At 34.4% G+C, this 12,317-nt stretch overlaps 1 protein-coding gene across 3 annotated transcripts; it reads left to right on the top strand.

Annotated features, from left to right (window-relative positions):
• Positions 1-9,577, top strand: LOC117922078 (protein FLX-like 3). 3 transcript variants are annotated; one of them, XR_004652432.1, is made up of 6 exons: positions 1-107; positions 2,177-2,717; positions 2,881-3,035; positions 4,025-4,104; positions 4,219-4,441; positions 8,627-9,531. XR_004652432.1 is itself a non-coding variant. In XM_034840088.1 (6 exons), exons 2-5 carry the CDS (start codon positions 2,188-2,190, stop codon positions 4,300-4,302), a joined length of 849 nt encoding a protein of 282 aa, XP_034695979.1. In that variant the 5' UTR covers positions 1-107; positions 2,177-2,187; the 3' UTR covers positions 4,303-4,312; positions 8,627-9,577. The 3 variants fall into 3 exon arrangements, 2 of the variants coding, with proteins under 2 accessions (XP_034695979.1, XP_034695978.1); XM_034840088.1 differs by having other exon boundaries at positions 4,219-4,312; positions 8,627-9,577; XM_034840087.1 differs by lacking the exon at positions 8,627-9,531 and having other exon boundaries at positions 4,219-4,576.
• Positions 9,578-12,317: the final 2,740 nt, after the last annotated feature.

Here is a 12,317-nt window from a genome sequence, read left to right as displayed (position 1 = left end):
TAGTTTCCCTTTCACGACGGCTACAAAGACCTGGATTTCTCTTCTCAAGCCATTGATCTCAGTCCCTTGAATAAAAAATCAGAATCGTCATCTCCCTCAAAAGAAAGGTTCGATTTTGATTTCTGTTTCTGCTTTCAAGAAATACTAAAATAAATTTTTTGTTTTCTAACTTTTCAGAAATTCATTATCTGGGGTTTTCTTGTTTCATCGTATGGAAATAGGGTTTTGTGCATTTGAGTGCTCAATCATCCATTTGGTTACTGTGAAATCGGAGGAAGAAAAGGGGAAGGGGAAAGAAATTTTTTTAATCTTTGGCGGTAGCGTTGTTCTGGGTGGAATTCGGATTAACTGAGCCAAAGTGGTGGTTTTAGGTTAAGTGGTGAGGGAATACGTAGGGCTTGATATTTTACTTTCTTTTGCTTTCTTTGTATTTCTCGGTGACGAAACGGAGCATTAGGGTTTTGTGATGATGGTAGAATTCGGGTGTTTGTGGAGATTGCTGAGCAATTGATTGGTTTACTAAGGGAGCCTGTGGATGCTTTCACGGGCATTTAATTGCTTTATGGTTATAATTATGATTCTCCTGTATCATTTTATTCATAGTTGTTAAGGGCTCAAGGGACAACAATTCCCCAGCTGCCGTGCCTTCGCGCCACCTCTATTCCCCCTTCTCCTCCCCGGCTCCCTTTTTTTTTTTTAAAAAAAAACTTTTATCCTTGAAATATGTGACTAAAGATAAAAATTTTACAAAAGTGCATTAACTTTTGGATTGATACATCTTTTAAATGCTTAGGATCTTGATTCTTTTTATTGCTTAGATTGGAACTTTGATGAGGTATGAGTAATGTTATAAATGTTTGCATGTCTAAATTTACTATTTTTTATAAGCTTAACATGCACCCTAAGTTACGCCGCCTGCGCACGTTCCACCTTCTGGCTTCAGCCAATGTGAAACAGAGCCAATTGGTCTGGGAATGCCTCTTCAAGTTCTGATGTTTTGGTTGCATCAGAAACCTATTGTTATGGAATTTGAGTTATTCACTGTTTGGGTCTTGGAAAGAATGTTAACATTTTTTTTTCCTTTTTGCATTGTTTTCATGTGCTAAATGGAGTCTTGTGTTTCCATGTAACTGAGAATTTAGATCAACTCCATTTGAAAAATTAAATTTTGAGTTCCACAAAATTGGAATATTGGCTATGTGCAAACAAACGTATCTCTCATGGTGTTTCACCATGATTGATCTATGAAGAGAATTATATATTGAGTCATATTTTTGTGGGGCAGAAAAAATTGCTGTGGGTCTATTGAATCTATCACATCAAGTTTGTTTGAAAACATCAATATAGCAATACTTGGAAAGCCCTCTGGGATGTAGTTTAGTTGTAGTGCTCTCTGGTAATGAATTAGAGGCCATGAGTTTCAGCTTCCTTAGTATTTAACTGGTGTGGGTTTTGGGATAAACATCTAAGTGTTGGGGTGGATTTTTATGTGGACAGATAGATAGGGTTTAGCTCATTCAAACAATATTCATTTTTCATGCCCTGCATGTCGCTGCCAAGAAAACTGAAGAAGAGGAATAAAATAAAAGCTTGAGGCCAATTATATGTTTCCATTTTTACTCTGCTCAACTGGGGCAAATATGTGTATTAGGCAATAGCTAATTGGAAGTTTTTGTTGTTAGGCCCCAAGTAATTAAACATCTAGGATTTCCAAATATTGTTTCTTCTGTTGACCAATAGTTTCTCAGCCACCAAACAATAGTTGTAAGATTTGCTTTTGTGGTGTTCCAAAGAGAAATTATCTTTTCCTCTCAATGTCTCCTGTATCTATCCCTTACTCTCTTCCCCTCTTTTCTCATCTGATTAATGTTTTTTTATATTCTCCATTCTTTTTTCTTCTCCCATCCCCTTTTTATTTTACCTGCAATTTCACATTCTAGATTCATGAGTTGATCTTAATACATCTGATATGTATTTATTTTAGTCAGATCAATTCCATTTATGTCCATTATAATGAAAGTTCAAGTCTATTCCCAGATGTTTGTAGAAATAAGTTATAAATTCAGTTTCTCCAAGGTTTGTATAACACCTTTTGCAGCATTATATAGAATTCTATCATTAACCTGTTTTCTTTTCTTTATTTTTGTTTTATTTATTTATTTTTATTTTTTTACAGGAGAACTTGAAATGGCAGGGAGAAATCGCTTTCCTCGTGATGCATTTGATGGTCGGCGTGGGTTCCCACCTGAAGGACCTTTCCTGCGTGGTCCTCCTTTGCCTCGGCTGCCTCCTCACCCAGCAATGCTAGAGGAAGAATTTGAAATGCAGCATGCTGAAATGAGGAGACTTTTCGGTGAAAATCGTAGACTAGTTGAAGATAGAATGGCTTTGCAGCAAGAACTAGGCGTTGCAAAGGAGGAACTTCATCGTATGAATCTTGCTATTGGCGACATACGAGCTGAACAAGAACTGCACTCTAGGGAGCTTATTGAGAAAGGTTTGAAGCTTGAAGCTGATCTGCGGGCAACGGAGCCTCTGAAAAATGAGGCTGTTCAACTCCGTTCTGAAATTCAGAAGCTCAATAACATTAGGCAAGATCTTGCTGGACAAGTTCAGAACCTCTCGCAAGAAGTTGCAAGACTGCAAGCTGATAATAAACAAATTCCTCTTTTAAGAGCTGAGATTGAGGGTTTGCACCAGGAGCTTATGCGTGCTAGGTTTGTGCTTCTTTGTCTTCTTGTCTTTAATACTTTATGCTTAAAGCCTCTAGTCTGTGGACAATTAGCTTGAGCCCTCTTTCTCTTTTCTTTTTTGGTATTGGTTGTACCATATCAACTTCTTGAGTCCTAAAGCAGAGATTTTTTTTTTTTTTTTTCACAGGACTGCTGTTGACTATGAAAAGAAGGGTAACATTGAGCTGATGGAACAGAGACAGGCAATGGAGAAGAATTTGGTCTCGATGGCACGTGAAGTTGAAAAGCTACGTGCTGAACTTGCAAGTACTGATGCTAGACCATGGGGTGCTGGTATATCAGGTCTCATTTACCTGACTCTAATAACTTTATTTATTTATTTTGGCATGGAGCTCCTTCAGTTTACGACGATTTATTATGATATTATTTGGTTTATGACATTGGCATCAATGGTACAATGACATGCTCAGTGTGAATGAATGTTGGGGCACACTGACCATTGAGAATGGAAATGGCTTTGTCAGTGTGAGTCAGTGAATGATAGAAAAAGCATGATCACCTTGCTATCTTCTTAGAATTCTGAATTGTCTGTTATGGCAACAGAGTTATAGTTCACACAGAATGCATGACAAGTAAAGAGTTAATTCTGGTTGGAGAACCTCCCTTCTTTGGCAGCTCTGAATTCCCTGGATAGATTTTTGATGTTTTGTAATACATCCTCCTTAACCTGGATTTTGTGTGCCTGTCCTTAATCTTCCCCTGTAAAATGGGATTCTCTTTATCACCTTTGGAAACTTGAGATTCCAGGTGAAATGTGGAAATCTATGAAACGGTTGTCTTACTTGCCCCCGGTCCCCTCACATTCACACACGCATAGAGAGGGAGAGAGAGTACTGCACAAGTTATTATTTATTAATTACTATCTCTGGAAAAAAAACTTCTTTTCTTTTATACACGAATAAATTCTTAGTGCTTATGATCATTAGGATGAATTTGGTTTTTACCCATTGAAATATTTGTCTTTCATGATAGAATATTTGTGAACTCTTATACTCTCATTTTGTTGCTGAGTAGATGAAGGGGAGGAAAAGAAAACTAGGTTTCATACAACTATTAGGGACTGGAGTGATTCTCATATCGTTCCAATCTTGTTATATTTATTGTTAATCCTCGGTGACCAAATGGAGTTTCATAGTTTATTTTGATGATCAGTGTGCCCCAATATTTTCATAGCTGCCCAATGCAATAAACTAAAAAGCATGTCATTTCTTTTCCTTTTTGGGATTTCACTGTTATGCAATTGCTCCTAAATTCATATTCTGGTGGTCAAGGCGGTTCGTATGGGATGAAATTTGGCAGCCCAGATGGCGGATTTCCTGCTCCATATGGAGATGGATACGGGGCTCATCTGGTATGGATGCTTTTCTAGTTGGACACTTGGTTTTTCATTTTCTCATTGTTGGGGGTTAGCTTGTTCAGGTCAGTGTTCTTTGTTTTCTTGATGGTCCTCCACATTGTTTCTTAGGGTGCTGCTGACAAGGGTCCTTTCTATGGTTCGGGCTCTGCATCATGGGGAGGACTTGAGAAACCTCGTGCTACACGTCGTTGAGATGCAGATGGTACTTGGATTGCAACAAGAAGTGCACTTGCTACTTTCTGGCTGTCCATTATCGAATATATGAATGAGAAGAAAGATTTAGATTCATCTTATATGTGCATGCTTCATCAATAGTCTTTATCTGAACATTGTTAGTAATCCTAAACTGATTCATATAGGAGCTCAAATGTTGCTTTGCTTTTAAGTAGAGACAATGAGCTCTTTTATATATCTGAGATTATCACATAGTACTTTTAAACATTCTGGTTCTACTTCTCATTGGCTATATCTTTTGTAGGTGTTGTTACCATAGCTTGTTGTTGATTTATTTTTTTGGGTAATATTGCTTGGTTATATGTTATTCTTTTTACCTTGTCAGAAGTTAATTGCTATTGATGCTGAGGTTATGATAACTTATTGGCCTTCAAAAGTAGAGCTTTTCTTGCTATGGTTGTGGAAATGGATCTTGACTAAGTTGTGTGGAGGCTGGAAGTTTATGTGTATGATTGGATTATCAGGGGATCAAATTTGCAGTCCAAAAATGCTAATTACTTTGTCAAGTAAATATATGTATATTTTTGTCCCAATGGGGCTTGAACCTAGAACCTCCTACAAACCCTCCCAACCCTAAACCACTAGAGCCAGGCCTCAAGGGCTTTTTGTCAAGTAAATATTATGCAAGTTAAGATATGCTGTTGCTTGGGATTGCATTTGTAATGTGTAATTGGTGCTATCAGTTAGAGATTGGTATTCAGTCTGGAAATTTGTTTTTGAGGGTGTTGCTCTTTGGATATTGTTGGAGAGCTTACTTATCAAAAGAAATATTGTTGGAGAGCTTATTAATGCATGTGATGTTTTGTGAGACGAGCATGACACTAATGGTTTTTGTGTTCATTAGGAGATTTTGGAGTTCCCTTGGTTATTCATTCCATAAAAATGATGAGGAAACACTTGGGCTGTGGGTTCAGATAACTTGAAATACTTCCTCCTATGGGAAGGTTGAAAACCCTTCGGCACTTGTCAATAATTGCTTTCTCAATATGCGCAGTTCAAGCTATTAGTGTAAGAATTGCATGACATGCAGCTTACCTAGGAATAGAAAACTGTGATAATAAATACTTCTCCCAGGTGATTATGCTAAGGTTTTAACTTGTTCATGTTACCCTTTTAGGTCAGTAGCTAAAGACCTCATATTTTGGATGTATATTAGTGAGACTTCTTTTATGGGCAAAGTATCCATGAGGAGTTGTCTTTTGTGTATTTTTCTATAGTTTATTTTCCTTGGTTTCGATCTGTTGCAATGTTGTAGCTTCTTGAGCTTGTGGCTGTGTTGGAAGGACTTTAGAGGCTCTTGAAATTAGGTATGCCAAATATCTTTTAGAGACTCAATGAAAAATCAGCTGTTGGAAGCATTTATAGCAAAGTGTTTGCAGTATCTCTTATTTTGAGGTAGCATTGAAGGAGATGATGCAATTTTTTTCTGGGCTATTTGAAGTAGCATTGTTGTAATGATTAATTGCAAGAGTGCAGATGCTGTTTTTGTTTTTATTTTCATGATCCAGTTTTCGGACCATTTTTGGTTCTTATATCTTGAGTGAAAGGGGGGCTATGTTTATGGTTGAAGTATTATCATCATGCTGGTTGATTGCAAGAGTGCCAATGCTGTTTTTGATTGGAGATTTTCTTGGATGAAGGACAAAGTAGTGATGTAATTGTGCTTTGCAGCACTCTCTGTTAGGTCTAATTTTACAATCGATCTTTCACGGGTCTGGATTGTAAACTAGTTTAGAAAATGTGTTTCAGATTAGTTGAGATGTGACCTTACTTTTATGTGATACAGGTCAAAACCTGTTTTGATGTTGGATATGGTTTAAGTTAGTTTATTGGAAAATGGAAATTGAAGCTGTATCATTGTTTTAAGCAAGTTTGCTGAGCTGGAGTGCGAAGTTTGATCTCTTTTTCTCATGGAGGGATTGATTGGATTAAGCTTATAGGAGGAGGCATAATGGGGTTAGCATATGACTTGATGTTTGGACAGCTTCTTGTGAATGTCCCTGTGAATATAGTTTATATGCCTTCAAAATGCGTGTGGAAGGTCAAAAACTTCCTATACTTGGTGGAAGCATTAGTTGAAGTGTTTGGCGTGTCCTCCTTTATAAAATTTCACCTATCCCTTATATGGTTATGCAGAATGCCTCCATTCCTCTGTCCATGCTTCAGCACCGATTTCTGATTCTACATTTGATTTTTGGTTCCTTATAAATCATTCAGTGGTCAAGATATTCTGGCCAGCCTGATGATAAAAAAGTTGCTACATGCATTGAAATGAGCTTAAAATATCTGAAGAAAGGAAGGTGGGCGTGCCATGTGACCTGAGCCAACTACTGATCTGAACTTCTTAGGCAAGTATTCTGTCTCTGTTCTATGGGTTTCATAGGTATAAAATTCTATGTTTTTTTTAAGCTAGACTTTGTAATTGATATGCTTATTCTTGCTCAGTAATATCCTTAAATGTGTTTTGTGATTTAGTTATCCAGAAATATATTTAACCGCTCACATTCATCTTAGTAGTAGGTGTTCATTCATTGTTGCTGTCTAGAGTTAGTGTTCTTTTTCCCCTGAGAAGTTGTTTTTAAGCTAGGTTTCAAGGTGTAGCATTCAATTGCATTGCTAGAAGTGAATAATTTCCTTCATGAATTAGTATTACTGTCATCTTTTGCTTGCATCCATGCTAATTTGTTCTCTATTGCCTTAGCCTTGCTTATTGGGGAATCAGTTTCATAGAAATATCAGGAAAGATACCTCAATAATTCAGTGGGTGATGCTGACAAATCCCAATTTTCTTCTTTAAAAGAACTGATTAGTTTTAGCACACTATTGTTTTTAGTTTTCCCTTGAGACCAGGTAATTATACCATTGTTCAATGTACCTAGAATACTTTAGGACGGAGCATCACCCACAAGGATAGCAATAGATCTTGTTAGGTTTGGGCAATTGATTGGTTCTTTAACTAATTGAGATTAGTATGCTTGTCTTTGTGAAGTGTGTGCTTCAATGTAAAGAAAATTTACGAGGATTAGGTAGAGCATGCATAGATGCTTTGAGGTTCTCAATTCGGACTTGGTTGTTTAGCTGGTTTATCTATTGGTCCTCCATTTTGGAAACATAGGATTATGAGGAGGTGGTGTTATTTAGATGGTTTATGGTCCTGCGTTTTAGAGCCCTTAATTATTATGAGATTAGTGGGCTAAATGTATAATGATATAAGTTGGAAATTTTCTGGAAAACCATTGTTTGCCACATAAGCTGTTTGCTGTGGTACTACAATTTACAGATGGTTCTAGCTGAGGACCGGAGCCACCTGGAAATTGAGAAGTGGAAGAACTTTTGGAAATATGAAATGTGTTTAAGAATTGTTGTATGAGTATTTTTGTTATGTGTAGAATGTAACGTTGGAGTGTAATGAAGATGACATACTCCGTTTTAAGTTTCAACAGTCAAATCTTTGATGTGGATAAGAGTCTATCCACTTGAATGGATTGGATAGTGAAAGCCATCTTGAAAATTTTTAGATTTATTCAAATTCCTGTCAGAATGGTGGCTAAACAAGGTTGGCCTATTCCCTTTGGACAAGAATGGTCAGTTTACAGGCAGACTACACTGTATATGTGTGTGTATATATATATTCTCCGTTTATATTATGTTGGTTTTGGAAAGAATTCTTACATAGAAAGGGTAAGGAGGGACTGAATGCATTGGTCTCCTCAAGGCTATCGAAGTTGAAGTGATGGTGTTATTCTTAGGATTAGCGTTCCTTCAGGAAAATATACGAAAAGGGAAGAAAAAGCAAACTGCATCAATAGTGTTAAGAGAAGTCAAATTCCAAGTTACAAGTGAGAAATTTCTTCCTTCTATTTGTAACTTTAACTCGGTGGATTTTTCCAAGATAATGACTAGCTTCCTGGAGACATTCCATTGAAATCAAGAACATCAGATGGACTCTGTAGCTGTGCTTAAAGTTGGTAAGCTGGCATATGGAAGTGGTTGATAGCTTACCAGAGAGAAGCATTAGGTATAGATAGCTGACCTGGTTAATTATAATAAGTGCTAGGGTATATTAGAGGCTGTGGGAGTGGAAGCGGTGGGGGTGCATGCTGCTTCTGCTGAGTTGGTTACTGTAAGCTTTTGATTTTTCTGTTGCTATAACCCCTTACTATGTGTTTCTGAAATTTTATTTGTTGCTTATTTAGCATTATAATTTTTGAAATTGCTAATTTCTTGAAGATTTTTATACTGATTGATTGTTTCTTCTTTATTTTGTTGGAATTTTTTGCAGATGGCAAGCTGACACCTTTCTGTGTATAAGGCCTTCTCATCAAAAGGTAAAGAAAGAAAATCAGGTAAATTGATTGAGGTAAAATTCAGTAAAGCTGCCAAAATGAATACGAGTAAAGGCATAAAGGGAAGCTGATTAATAATTAAATTATTTTACCGGGCTTGTAACAAGTATTGCTGGAAATGGAAAAAATCCTGATCGGATTATTACCATAGCTCAAAACTTTGGAGCTCCATGGGATTTGCTGAAAACTTGCTCCTCATCTTCTAGAATTTTCACATTTTCACACACACTAGAAAGGTTGCACACCACGAGTTATCACCATCTCCCAGATCCAATTTTGTGATAGATTTCAGAGCCTTTTTTCTTCTTTTTTTTGGTATCTTACTTGAGAGTTGCCATGTATGATATAGCCTAGGATGCAGAGCCTGTTTTAAACTTGCAACTGTCATCTACTGGTCAGGTCTCATTTAAAGAATTGATGCGTCTGTAAGGTATATATATTTCAAGATATTAGTAGGTAGCTGATCAGACATTTTCACTTGAAACACTGTGGAAGTAACCAAAGAGTTTTGGCAACTGCTCCTGCCTATCGTATTAAGCATGTTATTACATTAAAAAGACACCAGACAATGTTTTATAGTAATTTAGTGGGTGCATTTCACTCAGAAGATTTCATCTTTGAACTGATATTTTTGTTTAACAGATTAGGAGTTGTGTGTGTCAAAGGGGTTATATGTTAACAAGCAACTTGGTTAGGTTTTTGCTATAACATTTTCTTTTGGCACCTTAAAGGTGGCCCATCTCTACATTTAGCTTGTGATATTATGAGTATTCTGATAAAAATTGTGATGTGTTATGATATTTGAGATAGCCCATATATTGTAGTTGAAGTGTTGGCCCTCCGTACTCTTCTTTTTTGAATTTGAAATTGTCACATTTGACTCTAAATTCTAATTGTAGAGATGATATTAAGGGTTCTTATTCCTCTTTTTGTTGGATGTTATTGTATCTTAGAAGAGATGACGCTTCACTCATTTGGTGTCCCATCTCTTATTGAATATCAATAATAATTTTAACTGTCTATATAAAAATAAATAATTTAAAAATATAAAAAAAATTTAATTACATTTGATTCTCTTTACTATTTTTCATATTAAAATAAAAAATAAAAAAATTATTTTTCTTGATGTTTTTCCTTTCCTTGAACCAAATATACTATTAAAAATTGTAAAATTAATACTTTATATGGATTTATTTTTTTTTTCTTTTGTACAAATTCAAATTTTGTTTGATAATGTTTTCAAAAAGAGGTTTTTTTTTTTGTTTTTTTTCTTTAAATAAATTAAAATACTTTTAAATTATTGGAATTAGGAATATTGATTTCTATATATATTACTAAAAACAAAAATCAAAATCATACCATTTTTGGAAGATAGGAGACAATTAAGGTATAGTAGGAATACAACTAAGATTGACTTCCTTTTTTATTTTTTATTTCCGGATATTGATTTCTATATATTATTATTAAATACACGCAATCTTGCATGAGAATAGTTTCAGTTTCAGTAATGGCGGAGGAACAAGATCGAATATCGTACCTGCCTGAAGACATATTGATAAGAATCTTGAGTTTACTTCCTACTAAGGAAATTGCTCGAACCAGTTTGCTCTCAAAGGCATGGCGAAAGCTATCTCCTTTTTCCTCTCTCTCCGTTTTAATGTTTCAGTCTCCGGATTTCTTCCATTCACGTCGCAAAAACTTTGATGTCTCCTCATTCATCAATGCCATCGATTCCTCCCTAAGACTCCGTCAGAAAGACGTAATCTTGCGAGACTGCGGCTCCGTCTGCATCTCGATGACATCAAATCGCTGATTATGGTTAGCGATTATGAAACAGCTTAAGATTTCTTAGCAAGAAATCCAAATAGGCCTCTTAGTCTAATTATGGTTATAAAATGTGATTACAATGCAGGTCTTATATAACAAGTTTAGGAACAAAGAGGAGAACCCCAAGTGTTGTACATCTTGTCCCACCAAATGCTGGCGGCATTATTTGGAAGATGTTCAAATTGATGGTGATGAAAGCAAATTGGAAATTGACCAAATTATTGCAATGCCAGAGTTATCTCAGAAATCTACGAATTGCGACGTTAGGTTTAGATTAAAATGGCGATCTCAACTACTTTAGAATATTGAACTTCTTTACTCTCGTTTACTTTTTAATACAAGATTTTATATTTTCTTCATTAGGATTACATTAATGCATGTTATATTAATGCAAGTTTAGATCGATTATAATTTCAATAGCCTCTCTTAATTTGAATTTGTGAATTTGTTATTATAATTGATAAAATTGTTACTTTTTTTGTGATTATGCACATTCCCTCTATCTCTTATTTGACATTTCTCTTACATCCTACTTTTCAATATTATAATAAATCTATTTATAATAAATTAATCATATACTCATACCAAGATTTTAATTCCTATTATGACTAATCATACTTATACTAGGATTTCAATTCCCGTTAGGACTAGAGTCTTAATTAACACAAAAAACTCTAAATAAATAACAATTTCTAATATTTATCAAATTCCTAAAATTCTTATAATTTGACTTTAAGTTAGATTATAATTTCAACATTCAATGTATTTAAATGAAGTGTTTGGATATTGTTATTTTGAGGTAGCATTGAAGGAGATGATGCAATTTTTCTCTCGAAGTAATATTGTTTTAATGATTTATTGCAAGAATGCAAATGCTGTTTTTGTTTTTATTTTCGTGTTCCAGTTTTCGGACCATTTTTGCCCTTATATATTGAGTGAAAGGGATGCTATGTTTATGGTTGAAATATTATCACCGTGATGGTTTGTTGCAAGAGGGCAAATGTTGTCATGGATGAAGGACAAAGTAGTGATGTAGTTGTATTTTGCAGCACTCTCTATTAGGCCTAATTTTACAATTGATTTCGAAGTATCTAATTTTAAAACAATTTAAAAAAAATAATAAAAACAATTAAAAGCAATTAAAAGATGTTATTTAAAAATATTTTATTTGTATTTTTTATAATATAAAATAGAAAACAGATTTCTGATTATCAAACGTGTTTTCTAGTTTTTTTATTTGAAAAACAGAAAATTATTTTGGAAAACAATTGTCAAACAAATCTTTAATCTTCTTAAAATCACTTCCAAACAAACTCGAGATTTGAAAAAATATTTTATTTTTTAAAAACATTTTTAATATTAAAAACAACGTTTCTAGAAAAAAATAGAAAATTTTATTAAAAAGTTAATAAAAAATCATTTATACTATTCTCTAGAAAAATAAGTTATTTTTTAAATAAATATTTTAATTAAAAGTACTTCTATTAAATACATTCCCACTTTTTCTAGGATGTCAAACATGGGCTACTTACGAATTTAACATAGTATCCACAAATTTTAAAATTATTTTTAAAATAAATATAACTTTTATGAGTATACATTTATTATTTAATTGCATAATCACAAAAAAAGTAACAATTTTATCAATTATAATAACAAATTCACAAATTCAAATTAAGAGAGGCTATTGAAATTATAATCGATCTAAACTTGCATTAATATAACATGCATTAATGTAATCCTAATGAAGAAAATATAAAATCTTGTATTAAAAAGTAAACGAGGGTAAAGAAGTTCAAT

This window comes from Vitis riparia, chromosome 9, assembly GCF_004353265.1.
Source record: "Vitis riparia cultivar Riparia Gloire de Montpellier isolate 1030 chromosome 9, EGFV_Vit.rip_1.0, whole genome shotgun sequence".
NCBI classification, from domain to species: Eukaryota; Viridiplantae; Streptophyta; class Magnoliopsida; order Vitales; family Vitaceae; genus Vitis; species Vitis riparia.
Note: the sequence above shows the minus strand (reverse complement) of the source record. Positions and strands in the feature narration are given on the sequence as shown.